The 18926-nt window shown below is 41.4% G+C and overlaps 1 protein-coding gene across 6 annotated transcripts in view; it reads right to left on the reverse strand.

The window, feature by feature from the left end:
* Positions 1–18926, reverse strand: part of ATP2B2 (ATPase plasma membrane Ca2+ transporting 2) — a 347317-nt gene that overhangs the window by 31617 nt on the left and 296774 nt on the right. For all 6 annotated transcript variants that reach the window (XM_024193613.2, XM_024193612.2, XM_024193610.2 and 3 more), the window contains 4 exons: positions 16424–16530; positions 15373–15564; positions 5615–5828; positions 1778–1989 (listed from right to left, as the gene is read on the reverse strand). In XM_024193613.2, the coding sequence (XP_024049381.2) occupies positions 1778–1989; positions 5615–5828; positions 15373–15564; positions 16424–16530 (725 nt within the window). The remainder of the gene's footprint in view (positions 1–1777; positions 1990–5614; positions 5829–15372; positions 15565–16423; positions 16531–18926) is intronic.

Consider the following 18926-nt stretch of genomic DNA (forward strand, 5'->3'; position numbering starts at 1 on the left):
AAACTTCATCCTGTTTAACTCAGACCATTTCTCCAATTTGTCCAGATATTTAGGTGCCTAAATATCTTTAAATAGCAGGCCCTTAGTGACTTTGTGTAGCTGCAGCATTCCCCACAAAGGGCTTACCAGGTGATGTTTGGCCTAGGACTGTACAGCGGAATGGCTGATGTGGGACTAAAAGAATGACACCAGGGGAAAGAGAAGTTTTCTGCAGTGATAGCCCAGCATGAAATAGATTTGGCTATTAGTGAAGAATACTCTAGGGCAGGGGTCGGCAACCTTTCAGAAGTGGTGTGCCGAGTCTTCATTTATTCACTCTAATTTAAGGTTTCGTGTGCCGGTAATACATTTTAACATTTTTAGAAGGTCTCTTTCTATAAGTCTATATTATATAACTAAACTATTGTATGTAAAGTAAACAAGGTTTTCAAAATGTTTAAGAAGCGTCATTTAAAATTAAATTAAAATGCTGATCTTACGCCACGAGCCTGCTCAGCTCGCTGCCAGCCTGGGTTTCTGTTCACCTAGGCCTGCAGAGGTCTGATCAGGGCCTGTGGCGGGACCCCAGACCTGGGGGGGCGGGGTGTTTCAGGGGTCAGGGCAAAGGGATGGGGTGTATGTGTGTGGGGGGGGGGTTCAGAGATCAGGGCAGAGGGCTGGCGGCTGTGGGGGGTGCAGGGCAGAAGGTTGGGTGAGTGTTGGGGTGTGGGGGGTTCAGGGCAGAAGGCTGAGGGAATGGGGGGTTCAGGGCAGAAGGCTGAGTGTGTGAGGGGTTCAGGGCAGAGGGATGGGTGTGTGTTGGGGTGGGGTGGGGGTTCAGGGCAGAAGGCTGGGGTGCTCGGCTCGTGGGGGTGCTCCCAGCCCCCTGCCCTGAGCGGCTCACAGCAGGGGGCTGGAAGGGATATGCCCTGTTCCACCCTCTTCCCCCAGGCTCCATCCCTACCTCTCTTTGCGTCCTCTACAGAGCTGTGTGCACGCTGCCACTCTTCCCCCTCCCCCTCGCTAGGGCCATCAGCTGATTGGCGCAGGGACGGAGAGGAGGAGGGGCAGGAAAGCACCACACTGGGGGAAGGAACGGGGAAGGGGGGAAGCTTGGCTGCCGCAGAACCAAGCTTCTGCCTCCTGCCCCCGCAGGGGAGAGCAGTGGGCGGGGGGGCCGAGTGGGGCTGGGGGCCGGGACCGTGGCAGGGAGCTGTGTGCCACGTAAAATCGGCTCGCGTGCCATGTTTGGCACGCATGCTGTAGGTTGCCGACCCCTGCTCTAGGGATATCTGATGGACCTCTGGATCCCAGCTGACATGAAGGAAATGGGTCAATGCTTGCACCCATTAACAACAAACCAACTTGTTCATCCCTACTATGGACAATAGTAGTAAATAAGTGTAAAAAGTTATTTGCTACCATTGGTTAATGATAATGCTATTAATAATCTCCATGGAAAATAATGAGACTTCTTGTTTCAACAAATCAGTTACTCATTGTAATTAACCATACTTCTTATAAATCTTAACCATAAGTGCTCTTGTGAAAAAGTAACATACTATACTCTGTTTAGCGTGCTTTTACTAGGTTTGTAAATATTAAGTGTTCTAAATTATCATTACTGATAGAAGCAGTTATTTTGATTAAAGCAGAATAGGTCTGATACAGGATGAATGAGCGTTTGGATTGATAAGAGACAACCATGGCCACAAAAGCATTTGATTTTCCAAAGAACAAAGACAGAAAAATTGTACATTTCTGATGAATAGTTGCTATTTCTTGCATGAATGATTACCTGTACAGCAAATGTACCCAGTACAATAGTGCAAAATATAGGGTTTCTAAAAATGCCATCAAAAACATTCCTCTCGCCGTGGATTTTGCGTGCGTTGATTTCATTGAATAGCTGCATCATGACGAAGGTATTGAAGATAATGGTGTAGTGCTCAGAAGGAGGAGAGTGGAGTGGTGCATTCCGACCACTGTCAATCTTAAACATTTTTTCACCTTAATGCAAAAAAGAATAAAAAAGTTTGTTTCTGCTATCAAAAATTCAGCCTCGACTTTATGTTATATTGCCATTCCCGCTCATGGGCTGCCTCCTCGGTCTTGTGTTGTTTTGTTTTTGTTATTTTTTAGCAGCATTGCTTCCACAATTACTACATAGGCAGGCATAGTTCCCAACTCAGTGAGCAAAGAAATACAGAATTCCCACTGTGAAGCTTCATAATGTTGACTATTATCCAGTGACTCAATGTACCAGCTCAAATGATTTTTGGTAGGGTTTTTTCTCCCACCAGGTAGGAACGACTCTAATGAGTCATTTCTTTTATCTCATTTACTCAGAGCTGGAGACTTGTTGACACTGCATTTGCCATTTCTAAAACAATTAGCAGCAACCATCCTTCAACAGTCTCTGCATATTACTTTCTAATTATTCTTGACAAGTATTCAAGGATATTAACTAAAAAGAACAGCAGCTACCACCACCCGATTTTAAAATGATTTGTTTTTGTCCATTTGTCTGTTAATCTACTTTGTAAGCACCTAATAGGAGATCATACTATTATTTAGATAACTGAAAATTGATTGTCAATATTAAAAAAGCAACATTTTGTACAGCATGAACAGTAATTGTAGAGGTTACATAACACTTGGAAATACATCTACACACAGGGCCACTTTACTTATTCACTATATGTATACATGTCACAATTCTTAACACATGTATATCTATATATAAAAAGAGACCCTTAGAATAAGGGCAGAACATTAATCTGTATGAGTAAAGAATAGAGATAAAATAAATGTAAAGGGGGAATTTTGCTCTGCAGCAAACTTTAACAAACATTTGTTTATACCAAACATCATTCATTGGACAATATTTTTCCAGGCTCTCAGTGGTGTTACTGTTTGAATGAGAGGCTTCCACCTCACAAACAGTTATAGATCTGAGAGAACTGCAGTAAGGTCATATTCTATCAGTAGAGTCATGAGAGAACTGAACTTTGCCTTTGATGTTTGAGCAGCTCCAGTGAAAATCAATGGGAACTGTGTGCATGCATCCAAAGGAAGACTTTGGCCTATAGTCTTTTGACTTAAAAAAGTTGTGATAACATAAATGTAGCATTATAACTTTACTACGGGTGTGATGCTGAAGATAGAGCTGAGACTTTTAAACACAGATTACATGGATATGTATAATCATTACCAAAGACTTCAAACCAAATAATGAAGACCATTATGAAAGGCAAATGGATTTATGCTTAAATCTGATTGAATTTTTTCCTTGACAGGATTATCCATAATTAAATCTTCAAAAATTCCATTTCACTGCATTACTTCATTCCAAAAACAGGACCTGCTGCTACCATGGAATAGAAGTAGATAAGGTTGCATCTAAGTTTCCATTGCCCACTCTTCTCCCAAGGCCACTAGAAACATACCAGCTTTAAAATTTGGTAGGTCAGGCCTGGGACCAAGATAAAATTTTTCTGTGCAGCAGTTTAACTGAACAGGACAATGGCTTCTAGATTTATGACACTCTAAAAATAGAGGCAATCCGTGTTCAAACACACGTGTAACATATTTATTGCCAACTTATAGCAGCAAAGGGAAAGGAGGAGGAGAGAGAGAAGGAATTTGATTTGCTGAACTCTTGTACAGAAGATCGTTGATCAGAGTCCAGTTTAAACAGTTAGCTTATGAATCTGGAACTGTAGATTACTGGCCCTGGGAAACTTAGTATAGCATATCAAATGATTCCTAAGATTTCACTAAAAAAAAGTATCTAGCCCTTTACCTTATCTTTACCAAATTGTTAATCTGATTGCTAGGAAGCTTATTGGAAAGGAAAGAAGCACATTTTCTTTTTACCATGTAGGATACAGCTGAGCCTCCTGAAGCTCCCAAGGGAGCCTACTGCTGCATTTCCTAAGGCTCTCAGGAAATGGGGTGGGCTGTACGCCTCCTCAGAAATGTGAAGGGGACTGGAGAGCCTCCTGAGGCTCACTATGTGTGGGGGGCAAAGGTTCTTCTCTCCTGCAGGCCTTCAAGAGGGGTCCTTCTCTCAGCCTTGGGAGGCTCACTGGAGGGCCACCTATAACTCCCATAAAGCATACAGGATGTTTGACTTTCAGATGTACCTATTATGAAGGCTCATGTGCATAGTTTAGATAGTCATAGGCTGACACGCTTATTAGGCTTTCTAGGGGCCATCAGAATCCTCCTGCAAACATTAGGTACTAGTTGGGGGACATCTCCCCTTCTCACCCCAACCTCAGAAACTTATCAGGCTCATTGTAGGCCGCTCCTTTGCTTTAACAGGCTTGTCAGCCCCCCTAGCATCCAAAATAGGCTCATAGCTGCAGGGAGGAGCCTGGCCCTCCTAAGGCTTGTACATATATGAATGTACATTCATAACAACTTACTAGGGAGTGTATTACATAGCCTGTAATTACAAATTATGTATTACAAAGACATAGATTTCAGGCCATCAACATCAGTTAAAATATTAGACAAGTTCATGGAGGATAGGTCCCTCAATGGCTATTAGCCAGGAAAGTCAGAGATACAACCCCATGCTCTGGGTGTCCATAAGTCTCTAACTGACAGATGCTGGGAGTGGACGACAGGGGATTGATCACTCAATTGCTCTGTTCTGTTCTTTCCCTTTGAAGCATCTGGCATCGGCCACTGTCAGATGACAGGATACTGGGCTAGACGGACCACTGGTCTGACCCAGTATGGCCATTCTTATGACATATTGTCATGAACACAGTACATGAGCCCCAAGTGTTAATTATTATCATCAGCCTCTTGAACAAATGCACTAATTGACATAGAGGAAGAGTGGCTATTATTCTTCCTGGGTTATTCCTTGCAATGAAAAACGGTCCTTTTCTCCCCTATATCTCATGTCCCCAAAGACCCCATTCTAGAAGAAAAGCATTCACCATCAGTAAAACCTGAATTAGTGTAAGACCACGGTTAGAGGGCTGAAATAATAAATTAGCCAATTTTTTTCCTTCCAACAGTCACAGGTGTTAAATCCCAGAATGGAGTCTATTGTCTGGTCTAAACAGATTCTAATTACTCGCTTGTTTGTCTAGATTATCCAGACAATAGCATTTATCATGGAAGAACACTGAACAATATTGTCAGTTCCCAAATTGAAGTGGCTTTTTGTACCAGCATAACTTGAATCTGTACATTTCAGATTCAACAGAAATAAAATATTAAGTTTCCTAGTGAAGAGGACAAGGCTTGAAATTTGAGCTTAGAAACAGACTGACCAGTTTGGTTAACACCCATACTGACCTAAACCTTTCCCAATGCCTTGAACCTACACTTTTCTTAATATTCCAAAAAGGTAGATTAAGCAAATCCCACATTTTTACCAAGAAGATATGAAAAGTTCCAGAATGACCCCTTACATCCCATCACCCTCCAAATGGGGCTGTTCCATCTCCCCTTATCTGTTTTGGTCCCACCGCATGGCTCAACACCTTGGGCATGTCTCGGGTGAGCCCTGACTAAAGCTTAATGCAAATGTTTGGTACTTTGGAATAATCAGTACAGCAAGCTACAGCAGAGACCTAAAGTGAACAAAAATATGTTTTGTTTATCTTACCAACGAAGAGAAGCGTAAAAATGAGAATTAGCTGGTAGACAGCATGGCCCAGAATGTTCTTCATCATGGTACGTGATATAAGAGGCTTGTTTCTGCCATATGGTCTCCTTAGCAGTAGAGACTCTGTAGGGGGTTCAGTGGCCAGAGCAAGAGAAGCAAAGGTGTCCATAATTAGATTGACCCACAGCATCTGCACAGCTTTCAGTGGAGAGTCCTTAGGAGACAAAATAAAATATAATGTGTTTCTTTGTTTTGGTTTGCTAAAATGATCATTGTCTCCACCATTTCTTCCTTTCACACTCAATGTCTTATTGTGCTATTGCGAGGCAGTAATAGCAGAAAGGGTATGGAGCTGAGCAAAGATGAACAATCAGATTTATCGCCAATCATTTCAGCCAGCAGCATTTGCATCCAGACACCTTATTTAGCATCACATTAATCCCATCTGAATAATTTGATTATACAATGTACCATAGCACCTTACCCCATGGATTGTTTTTAAATTGTTTAGAAGTCAGGTTTGGGTGACTAAATATTAAAGACTATCAGAAAATATGTTTTCCTGGGTGGGGACAGAAAAAAACCTATATTAAAACAATTTAAAATATTATCAAGTTTAATGTGAATTTATATCTAAGTTATGTCTACAATTTGCTGTAGTACACACATTGTGTTGCCTGAAATTGATCAAAATCTTGGAACATTTCAATGTGAGATTTTCATAAATTCAAATTTTATAGTTTATTTTATTTTTAAACACAGAAATAAACTATGTTATACAGCTCAGATTTGAACTGAATGTACTCAACATCCTATTAAAAGCAAGTAGGGAAAGAGAAGACTGATTCATCACAGGAAGAGTCATTAGGAACTATGAAGCAGAATGTTCATGCTCTTCATCAAAAAATATTCACAGGACACCCAAACATCAGCATTACTACCAAAGTGTTAATAGATTTTGGTAGGATTCGGTATTTATTTTCCAAACTAGATTAGCAACCACTAGAAGGAGCTATTTGCTCATTTAATCCAAGATGGAGACAGCCTAAGGTCACACCATATAGGGCTTTAGATCACATTACAAACAAACCAACCAACAAAAAACCTAATACAGCTCTCAGGTGAAAAGTAAATGACAAAAAGAAATATATATTAAATTGCAGTTTGGCTAATGATCCGTTCTCAGTAACTGTACCTCACTGGACCAATTGTAATGACATGTAATTGTGTTTGCTTCTAAGAGCCATAGCAAGGAAGAAAGAGGTAGATTTTTTTTCTTGGAACACATATGAATAATTCTAGTTCCTGTGCCTTTAGTGTGAATCTGAAATAGATATCATTAGTGAAATCTATTTTCAGACTCAGAGAGAGAGAGGTACTTTATTCATATCAGGGATGGGTAAGAGAATTCTCAAAAATAATATGAGATAACACTCTGACATTTTATCACATAACAGGGATAACTTACGCAGGGGTTCTCAAACTGGGGGCTGGGACCCCTCAGGGGGTTGGGAGGTTATTACATGGGGGGGGTCGAGAGCTGTCAGCCTCCACCCCAAAACCACTTCACCTCCAGCATTTATAATAGTGTTAAATATTTTAAAATGTGTTTTTAATTTATAAGTGGGGGTCGCATTCAGAGGCTTGCTGTGTGAAAGGAGTCACCAATACAAAAATTTGAGAACCATTGACTTACAGTGTGAAAGTTTGAAGATCACAGTATTGTCGTTATGCACCATATATTTTTACCATTGTGCATAGGTGAGACAAAGGAGTGTCAGAATAATTTACAGACTAAAATAAATACCATTAAAAACACTTGTTTGAAACCTGCACTTTTCTTGAGAGATGTAAATGTTTATTTTTAATGAAGCCTTCTCAAGCTTTTATATCAGTTTCAATACCAAGGAGCAATTGCTGTTAAAGACAGCACTTGGAGACAAACTGTAAATGTTTTGCTCTCTGTGTTGGCTTGAAATTAGTCTTGATCTCACTGGGGACACAATACATTCATTTTCCTGCAAATAAATAAACGTGCATTTAAAAAATTCTTTTGTTGCAGACTGTATTTAAAAAACAATGTTGAGGTTTGGCCTACTCGAGGCGTGGGGGAGGGTAGGGGAGGGGGAGGCAATCTACTGCTTTGGCACAAGTTGGGCATGCTAGGGAGCAGAGAGGGATTAGCCAAGATTAGTCAAGATTCTTGACTTCCTGGCCATGGGCAGCATTAACTGGGCTTATCAGGAGGAGAAATCAGTTTAGCCAGCTGATATGCAGCTCCAGCAATAGGAAGTGCCTGTATTTTAGGGATGGGGGTGTAAAGTTAAACAAAGGATAAGTAGGATTAACTAGGTCCCAGATTTTGTGGTTTTACCAACGTGGAATGGCCCAAAGCAGTGGTGACCTTATGCTAAGATTTCACCATCATGGCTTACAGACTCCTAGTGCTGAGGTACCTAATATACATAGAAAGGGAGAAACACAATCAGGTTTTTACTGAAGAATTTGCCTCATCCTATTTTCACATTTTGTATGGTTAACAAGAGCGCTGCACAAGTATTTTCTGTTTGGAGATAACTTTAGAAGCTGGATTGCTGCCTCAAGTGTTCATCCCCACATCAACGAAAATTACATCTGTACATTATTCATAATAAACAGTCATGTGGGCAATAGCCAAGGCCTCAGATATTCCTATGAATAATGTTACAGGTAGTTCCTCTCTTTGACCCATCTTCACACAAGTGTAACCAGACGTCATCAGCTTGGGCAGCAACACGTTCTCACCAGTTCACTGTGCCAATCACCCTGAGTTCCTAAACTGCCTCTAATAATTACCAATTATCTGCAGTGCTGCACAGCTCAATCAAGTGTAAAACCTCGTTCTAAGCCCAAGTCCAAACATTAACGCATGTTAGTTTGAGCAGCCAGTGTCATGAAATTTCCACTGCAACTCTACCTGGTTTTTGATTAGTTAGTGGAAACTAAAGAAAATGTCTATCAGACATGGAGTTTAGTCTTCCATTATAGTTTTTAGTCTTGTTCTGACTCTATGCAGCACTAGAACAGGTAAGTGGCATTCAAGCTTAATGTTCTTTTGGCAGTCTCTGGCCACTGACTAAATGGCCAAAGAATCCTTTGATCTCGTAGGTGAAGTTCAAAATAATACATCATCATGTAGCCTCCAACGATTGTTGGGAGGAAAGATGTTCACATTGCGATCCACCTGAGATCACCACTTACTTGTCAAGTTCTTTTCCATTTGACCTTGGAAAAGGTTACTATTTGCCTAAAGGTAAAAGTCTCTCATATCAAATGATTTTACACTTTATCTTGGAAAACACTTAAAGTACAAATCACAAGAGGCTGGCAATAAACCACAAATCTATTGTGACACATACAGCCTCACAAATTTTAGAGCTTGTTATTTTTGAGTTAAGATGACAAGCTGTAAGGGGATAGAAAGGTGTTGTTATCCTTACCTTTTAATTCCCATTTGTCGCTCAGCACACACAAACACTTGCCTACATTAGCCACAGTCCCATTAAAGAGGCTTTTCTGCAAAACTTTTGAAACATTCTCTAGGTACAAACATTTTTGCTGCTAGTCCTATTAGATATAAGTTTAACAGAAGCTGCCCAGTCCGTTAAATTCTACTTGCATACTTCATGATATTTACTTCCAACCTTCAGGTGATCAGTACAGTCTAATTCTATTTACTGTGCAGTATTATTAACCAAAAGCACAGAAGACTCCTAAATTGTTAGGATTTGTCAAATGCTGCTGTTTAGAATGCTAGAGTGTATCAACACTAAGTAACATGCAAAGTAATACCTTATAAATTTCTGAAGTATCTTTCATCCTCATTATTCAGGAGTTGAAGTGTATAGTGACAGCTGTACTTAAGATAGTGCATCATTTTTAAAGTGCTTTTTCAAGTACTTTTAATTTTTGCCAAATGTTTAGCCTTTTCAGCTAAGACTTTCAAGGCTAAGGCTCTGCCAAAATATGTATTCTGTTTTAAAATCCAAGTAAAACTCATTAATTTTTGAGTATGAAGTGTTTAAAATATACTCCTTTGCATTTTTTTTTAAATGTAACCTTTTACAAACAACCACAAAGCCTCAACTATTTGAGGTAGAACTAGAATTTGGCACAGAGATACACCTTAGCTTGGACATTTGCCTTATGTTGCTCCAGTAAAATTCTGTTTTGATTTGCCTGAGGTGTATTTAAAGATTATTTCGTGCATGAACAGATTTTTTTAATAATTAAAAAAAATAATGTCCCAGTGTTTTCTTGCCACTGTATTTGCCTAGGTAAGTAAGTTGCATGAAATTTTGGGTCTTGGAAGGGATGTATGGAATTCCATGGGATAAATGAGAGTATGGAGTCCTGTCTCCAGGGCCGGCTCTAGGCACCAGCACTCCAAGCATGTGCTTGGGGGGGCAATTAACAAGGGGCGGCACTCCAGCTCCTTTTCCCCCCCCCCACCTTGGGGTGCAAAAAGCCGGGAGCCGGCCCTGAGTGGAGGTGAGCTGCGGCAGTGGGGTGTGCGGGGAGTGCCGCAGGAAGTAACCCGGGGGGGGGGCAGAGGAACCGGTCTCTCTCCCCCCAGCTCACCTCCACTCCACTGCCACCTGCTCCCCCGAGCGCAACGCCACTCCGCTTCTGCCCCCTCCCTCCCAGGCTTGCCGTGTGAATCAGCTGTTTTGTGGCAAGCCTGGGAGGGAGGGGAGAGAAGCGGAGCAGTGGCGGCGCGCTCAGGGGAGTGGGCGGAGCGGAGGTGAGCTGCGGCGGTCGGGGGTGCGGGAAGGGCCACATGAAGTAACCCGGGGGGGCTGAGGAACCGCTCCCCCCCCCAGCTCACCTCTGCTCCATTGCCACCTGCTCCCCCAAGCCCGCCATCTCTTGCCTGGGACGGGAGGGAGGGGTAGGAGGGGAAATGCGGCGCACCCAGGGGAGGAGGCGGGACCAGGGATTTGGGGAAGGGGTTGGAATGGGGCGGGGAAGGGGCGGAGTTGAGGCAGGGCCGGGGGGCACGGGACTTTTTTTTGCTTGGGGTGGCAAAAAACTTGGAGCTGGCTCTACCTGTCTCGTTCAGTGCACAACAGTTCATAGTGTTTCAGGCAGGGCTTCACAAGAATCTCTTGCTCACTGAGAAAGCTGTACACTGAATGAGCCAAGGCCTCTACACCTGGTGTCCGGAGAATGAGATGAGGACGTATGAGTCTGGACCTCATTACTTTACTGAAATCAGTAGCTTTAGTTTAACAAAGTAGATCTGGATGCGCAGAAAGGATGGTGTGTAGTAAATTAGCCACGGTGCGTCCAGATGCCAACCACACTTAAAGCGCAGGCTGGACAGTCCACAGTGAATGAGGCAAGGAATAAACAAACTTGAAAGGGAGGTGTAATAGAGTGGCATGCCCTATACGGACCAGAGACCTCAAGACAGCTATCCCCATCCAATTAGTCTTGCCTGCCACTCTTGGGATGGGGTTTGGGGTTTAATTACCAGAACCAGTGAGATACAGAGAATCTGATTCCTCCATAAAGAGCAACAGGAAGCTGCAGAGAGGGGAGCAAGGGAAGGAGAAAATCAGAGTGAAATTAGAATGAGAGACTTCAGCAGAGGCCAAGGCAGGGAATGGCTGCTGGGAGTGAGTCTTCAGGGAAAACGCCCCAGGCAGACACTCCCCCAGTGGGAAAAGATGAGGAGTACAGACCTGCTGGAGATTTGAGAACTTAAATTTGGGAAATATTTTGTTACGTTAATAAATCCAGCCCCCAGGAGGGGTGTGGCTGAGCCAATGAAGAGATTATTTTGGTAGCTTGATTGAAAAGTGGGGGAATGCTTGTAATGATGGCAAGTGGTCAGGACCTCCATTTTGCATCATCTGAAAGACTCTTTTGGCACTAGAGTTTTCTTTTCTGACTTACCAAGGCATTTGTTTCGTATTCAAGAGAAGAATGCTATCTATTATGCATCATCTCCTGCAGCACCTCAATGCTCCTATAAAGTCTCATTTAATTGCTGTCCATGACTACTATCCTACAGTTGGACCTTTGTATCAATTTGTAGCCCCATTGACATCACTGGGACTCCATGGGGATAAGAGTCTACTACCTGTGCAGTGCAGATGCAATTGCCGGATCAATGCTTATAGGTCATTTATTGGATCTAATAAGCCCAAAGCCATATGGCTGCAGGCTACATGCTGAATGATAGAAAATTAATTAATATGGGGATTCATCTTGTCTATGCCTTCTTTAAACAGAAATGCCAAAAGCCCTGAGTTAAATCAAAACCAAAATCTTTCATACTCAGACATCGACATTTGTAATCTTGTGTGGAAGTGCTGAATTGCAGGGAATTTTATGAGAGAGAAAAATAGTGCAAAAGAGACACCAGTGTCTAATTATCAGTTTTCTCATTCTAGATCAGATGAAATATTATGGAAAGTAACTTATTACCATAAACCCGAATGTTAACCTAAGAATACAATTATATTCTGTATGTACAGCAGGGACAAAATATCTGTGTAAAACAGAGTAAAATGTGTAGGAAATGTTTGCTGTATAGGCAAGCCCTTGTCAAGGTCACTGAAAGCTATGCTTGTGTTTTGAAAACAATGGTTTTTAGTTATCTTTATCTGTTAATAAGAATTTAAATATTTCAGTCAAATTAATATTTTAAGACTAGTGTAAAGTTTTAGTTGTACCTATAAATGTGCAACCTGGCTACTGTACTTAAGATTTTTCAATACGGTCATACATTTTGTATCAGAGCTATTTTTATAATAACCAGAGGGTACAGTATGTTCCCTAACGCAATTTTTGGTAATATTTCAGTTATAAGAGGCAAACACACATAATGCTCTTTCACAGAATAGAAACTTTGAGTCTGAAAGTCAACATAAAAATGTAGCTTCTTCAGGCAAGTTCCTTGTTGCATGAGATGGAAATAAAAGCTGCTTCAGATTGTCAGGAATCAGGAAGTTAAGTGTAAACATGGCCACATCTCAAATCAACTGCAGTATATTTGCAACAATTTCTAATCTATGTTTTTAATTTCTCTCTCTTGGGGTTTGCTATTTTATTGTAGAACTAAACAATTTCATATAGATTTATTTTGATAAAAATGTATTAACCTTGGGAGATGAGTTTATTTTTAACAGAATGGTTGCACATTCAAAAGTATATAACTGTGGGAAATGAGAATGAAGGAGCAGGGAAGATTTTAGTTACAGATCACTTGGGCAAAACTGTTCTTCATTATGTATTTTTAGGGCCTGGTTCAATTCCTGTTGGAAGCCAACGAAAACTCTCCCAATGTCTTCAATGGAAGTTGAACAGAGTTCTTGGACTGGTGGGGGGGGGGAAACAATCACAGAGCATGCTCTGTGCACAATTTTCAAACATTAGTCATTTGTTTATTTGAAAAAAAATCTATTTTCAAACACAACAAATTAACTACCCACACAATTATGTTTGAGTTATCCAAGAACAAAAAGGAACAACATTATTTAAGAAGTGGGTTACATTTTCTTTCAAGCTCACAAAGTAATTGAAAATTGCTGGAGACCAAGCATGAGAAATTTAATCCTACAAAAACTGTTTTGGGGAAGGAGGGGAAGTAATGACCGAATGACTGAAAATAGGGATTTAAAAGGAAATGGCCACCTCAACTTCAACCACAGCATCAGCAACATGATGCTATAATCATTTGTTTTCTATAATGATTGTATTTTCCTCTTCTCTTTAGGTACCAGCCATTATCCCTTAATGCTAAATATTCTCTCAATATGCTTTGAAATATTCCTGAAGGGAAAAGGCCGTCACCTAATCTCTGCCTCCTCCCCATCCACAATATTTCCCTTCCTCCCACCCGTCCATAGGATCAATTGTGCCTATAAGGCATACCCAAAGTAGGGATGAATACGGAGGTGCACCAGCATTTGGCAGGAGAGCAAGGAGACTGTTGCTACTTTGCTTCCCTTTGACAGGATACAACAGGCATTTCACCTGACTAAGGTAATTTCCACTGGCTCCTTTAAAGTCATTCCTGTTTCCTCTGGTGAATGGCCCTATGATCACACAGTCCTTGTGCCCAGAGGAGCCAAATGAACACAGTTGTGTCCAGTCCCTGTGAAGGTGCTCACCAGGGCCAGTGGGGATGACTTGAGATCTTTCCACACCTTGCCAAGTACAACTGAGACCCGAGAATTCAGAAGAATAAGTTGAAAGGAGCTTAACCTCTCGGCTTAATGGAGAGACCAGGTCTCAAGTTTCACATAACGATTCCATGACTGCAATGTAAGCGTACTCCTGAAGTGTAGCTAATGACTTATTCATTGCTTTGCTCATAGGTGTGTGTGTCAGAGATGGAATTTACCTGTAGTGACAGACATGTACATTTGTGTAATGGACAGTAAGGGGAGCTGCGACGTTCTCACAGGTGTGCATTTCTTCTATCCGGCTTAGGTGTTTGTAACAGCACCCCTTCTCCAGTATATGCCGTTCTTGAGCATTGTTATTTTAGGGATGTGGTGTAAAGGCTGCAGCAATGTCCTTTGCTTTTTAATATTGGAGGAAGAAAACCTGCATGCTCCACTAGTTATACACACTCCCCTGCCCCTTGCTGAACAAAATGAGACAATCAAAAGGAGGTATGCTTATGAAAAAGTGGTGATGTTGAAGTGAAGCAGCGTTCACTTTGGTTTGGCTTTTTTTGTGTGTGTTTGGTGAGATAGGTACATACGTAGCCTTGCATGTTAGTTGTGGCTAGGGCTGCATCTTAGGGTACATCTACGTGGCAAAAAAACCAGAACCCGCAGCATGGTCAACTGACTCATTCCCACTTGGGCTGGAGCCCAGGCTTTGAAACCTGATTTATGCTTAGAGATCTTCCAAACACAGCCATTAACACACCTATGAATATGTAGATCTCTGCTGTGAGGAGGAGGAGGAGGAGGAGAGGCACAGAAAACAAACATTTAAAACACATCAGATGTCTTGGTCCTTTTAAAGGGTGAGTAGAAAAGTTAGGCAGGGTATCTGAGCAAGTGACAAGTACTTTGCTGAATAGGGTGACCAGATGTCCCAATATCATAGGGACAGTCCCAATATTTGGGGTTTTGTCTTATATAGGCACCTCTTAACCCTCACCCCCATCCCAATTTTTCACACTTGCTGTCTGGTCACCCTATTGCTGAATAGCACAAAGCTGTTGATTTTTGCTCCATTTCTCACAACGGATAAGGTTCAACAAGGTTGCTAAAATAAGATGTAAATGAGAATAGTGATATTAGCAATTAGAACAGATTATTCTGGGGAAAAAATTAGTCAGAAAGACATTTCTGTGTCTGATTTTTTTTTGTTTTTAGTTATTTGAATCAGAAAATACAAAGCACCAAAATGTTTCCTTTATTTTTAGTTGAAAGTTTCCCTGTCTGGATTACTTCTAAATGACAGTGCTGCCATCTTGAATGTGCCAGCAATCGCAGTCCAATCAAAAGTAATACTTCTGGGAATATCTGTATGACTGATAAAATGCATGATTCCAGATGTAACTCTGACATGTAACTAATGATTCCCAAACTTATTACCCAGAAAAAAATGCATGCTAACAATACTGTAGAAATTAAGAATATAATGGTGACCAGTTGAAAGCATCTGTTGAAATTGAGTATTTGGCTCTTTGGATTATCAAGCAGTCCAGTATCCCTGCTTCATGTCATCTCTGCGACTCAGCTTACCTGTGTAATACATGCCCCAGTGAAAGCCACAATCACAGCCACAACGTTAACAGTAAGTTGGAACTGTAGGAACTTGGAGATGCTATCATAGACGTTACGGCCCCACATTACAGCCTTCACAATGCTACTGAAATTATCATCCGTCAAGATAATATCTGAGGCTTCCTTTGCAACATCAGTACCCGCAATACCCTGGAAAAAATGTGCAGAAAATTATAATAAAAATTAGTTATGGGAAAGAAAAAGCAGTAGTTAGAAAACAGATCTTTGGACATCCCTTCCCACTGCACATTTATGCTTTGACCACAGAATGAAGAAATAATATTTGGTGAGTACATGCAGTGTCTTGGACATGTTGGATAATAGGTTTGTTGGTGTATGCCGATAGAGAGCAAGGGAACACCTTGTGATGAGCTATTTGAGTATTTTATGATAGCAACTGATGCTGAATAAGGAAGCGAACATCCATGTGTCACTGGAGTTCTGATGTTTTTTTTTAAAATATGCATATATAGAATTGCCAGTACAAACTGGAATTGCACAGCTCAAATTGAATTCAGCATCTATTATGCCGTCAATTTCTTATGTTTTCAGATGCTGTTGCAGTAGTGCCACAAAATGTTGGGGGACTAGTAAATTGTATTTGGGGGTGGATTTTTACCAAGTCAAAATAATGTCTTATTAAATTGGAGAGTGTTCTTCCTGCTCCACCTTGCTATCACGCAGAACACTGAATGCACTTTCCTCTACTAGCATCCACATTCTGCATATTTTCAATATTTATTTTGAGAAGATTCTTCCAAAAATCAGCCAAGCGAAACTCCTCTGTTTATCACAATGTGTAATAGTGGATTCTGAAACTGCATTAAAACTGTTGACGTACTGATTACAGCCATTTCCAGAAAACAGAAACTTTTCCACATGCTTCTCGCTTCACTAAATGAACAATCACTGGACCATTTCACTTCATGTGTTATATAAACAGAAAAACTCCCTTTAAGCAAATCTATGATGCAAATAAAGTGACAATTGTCTATGTTCAGGGTCATACCATTGCAAAGCCAACATCGGCTTTTTTAAGTGCTGGTCCATCATTGGTTCCATCACCAGTCACTGCAACAACCTGCCTCTGCTCCACCTGCGTGCTGTCAATAATACCTGCAAAATATATCGACGATACATAGAATATTCACCTTCAGAATAAGAGGCTCCATTCTGAAGCAAAATATCTGGCTGACGTGTCATGGACCCCCACGGAGAATACAGATTTAGTTCCCAGGGAAAACAACGTAGTAAGCCATGTCATAGAATCATAGAATCATAGATTATTAGGGTTGGAAGGGACCTCAGGAGATCATCTAGTCCAACCCCCTGCTCAAAGCAGGATCAATCCCCAACTAAATCCCCAAATGGCCCCCTCAAGGATTGAACTCACAACCCTGGGTTTAGCAGGCCAATGCTCAAACCACTGAGCTATCCCTCCCCCGATGTAAGTGACTCCTGCCATCGTTACGGAGGATCATATGGGGACTGATCCGGCACCCAATAAAGTCATTGGCAAAACTCTCATAAGTTTCAATAGGAACAGGATCAGCCCATTATGTGCTTCCTTGTGAAAGATGAAGCTTTCTACTATTTGAAATCTGGTTTCCCAATAGAATCCATTGAGGCTCCAATCCACTGAGGCCCCATTAACTGTAATGGGACTTGAGTATGTGTTTAAGTGCCTTGCTGAATGAGGACAGACTTAAGCAACAACTTAAGACAGACATACGTGCTTTCCTAAATCCAAGCCTTCATTGGCACATCTGATTTTTTGGGATGTCTCCAGGAAAGTTTAGCCTACAGACCAAAACAGCAGTGATGACTGCTATTTTCTGGAGCTATATTAGGATTTTCCTGAGACATATTCAGCTTTGCCAAGTACCGAAGTGACGAATAAAGCAATATCAACTAAATAAAAAAATTCTGAAGTAATATATTTTAGTATACTAGAAGTACAAGTAATAATAATGGTTCGTATTTCTCTAGTTACTTCCTTCCAAGGACCTTAAAATGTTTTAGAACATGAATGAATTCAGTCTCATCTCACCCTGATGAAATAGGAAAGTATTTTCCACACTCTACAGGTGGGGAGACTGAGGGAGTTATATTAAATTACTTGCCGGAGGTCACACAAGAAACACTATACTTTAGTCATAAGATCATCATTACACTAAGTTTCATTTCCAAATTTAATTTGGAGTATATGATTAGTTTTGTTTATTGCCTTTGATACACATGCTGAAAAAAATGCTATAATTAAGGCCTGCATTGCTATTTAAGCAAAGTCACAGAGTTAAATCTCTTAGATTATAGGATCTAATAATTACTAGTTAATTGAACCACATGTGTGTATGCTATGTTTATTGTATATAAAGCAAACTTTGCAAATTTTGTTATATTGAACATCAAGATCTTTCTGTAATACAGAACAATATGCTATATCTTTAATATTAAAGGTGATACTAATTCACAAATAAGGCTTATTATTGCTATTAATCACAGACAGCTGCAGCGGCACCAGAGCCAGCAAACAGAGCTGTAAACAGGGGAGTTTGAGTGGGAGTTCTGTTGGAGGGGAGTTTGGGGGTGGAAGACTAGGAGAACCAGGCAGAGGAAAACACAGGCTAGTGAAGGGAGTGTGGGGTGTTCTGGCAGTGTTGTGGTGCTCGTTGGGGGTTTGTTTTGGTTTGTGTTTCCCAGACTAACAGGATTTAGGTGGGAAGGCTATGACAGATACAGAGGCAGCAGTGGTAGTGACCCAAGCAGTGGAAGACACAATGAAGATGACTGGATGTGCAAGCTGCGGCATGTACATGATCCTGGAGGGGGTACCTGAAAAGAGTTTTGTCTGCATGAAGTGCCGCCTGATAGAGCTGATGGAAGAAAAAATCCGAGGATTGGAGATGCAAGTGGAAACTCTGGTTGAGTTTAGAAGGGGGTTCGAAAAGATGATGGAGCAAAGACATGAAGAGGCTGAAGGGGAAAGCTCAGACTTGCAAATGGAAGCAGGACCAAAGAACTCTGAGGGGAGACTGCTGGGTGAGGAAAGTGGACAGTGGAGGCATGTGACTAAGAGAACAAGGCAGAGGAAAAGACGGGCTAGTGAAGGAGAAATAGAGCTAAGGAACAGGTTTGCGGAGTTGGAAAATGATGAAGGGGCACAGCAGGTGGTCACTGAAGGTGAGAGGGCAAGGAAGAAGAGAAGAGCAGCTAGTTCTATAGGAAGAGGGGAAGAGTCAATGGAGATAACAACACCAAATATGAGCCCCAGGAGGATACAGGATGGGTTGCAGAGGATTGCAAGGGTGAATAGGAATCGAGAGGACTTGCAGCCAGAGGGAACAGGGGATAGACCAGAGAATCGCACCATCACCAGGTAAAGGCAGGTCTACATGATTGGGGACTCCTTATTAAAACGAATAGACAGGCCTGTAACCAGAGCTGATCCAGAGAACAGAAGGATGTGCTGTCTGCCGGGTGCTAAAATATGGAATGTGGACCTGAGGCTA

The sequence above is a fragment of the Terrapene carolina genome, unplaced genomic scaffold (genome assembly GCF_002925995.2).
Source record: "Terrapene carolina triunguis isolate 2854851 unplaced genomic scaffold, T_m_triunguis-2.0 Scaffold232, whole genome shotgun sequence".
Classification (NCBI taxonomy): domain Eukaryota; kingdom Metazoa; phylum Chordata; order Testudines; family Emydidae; genus Terrapene; species Terrapene triunguis.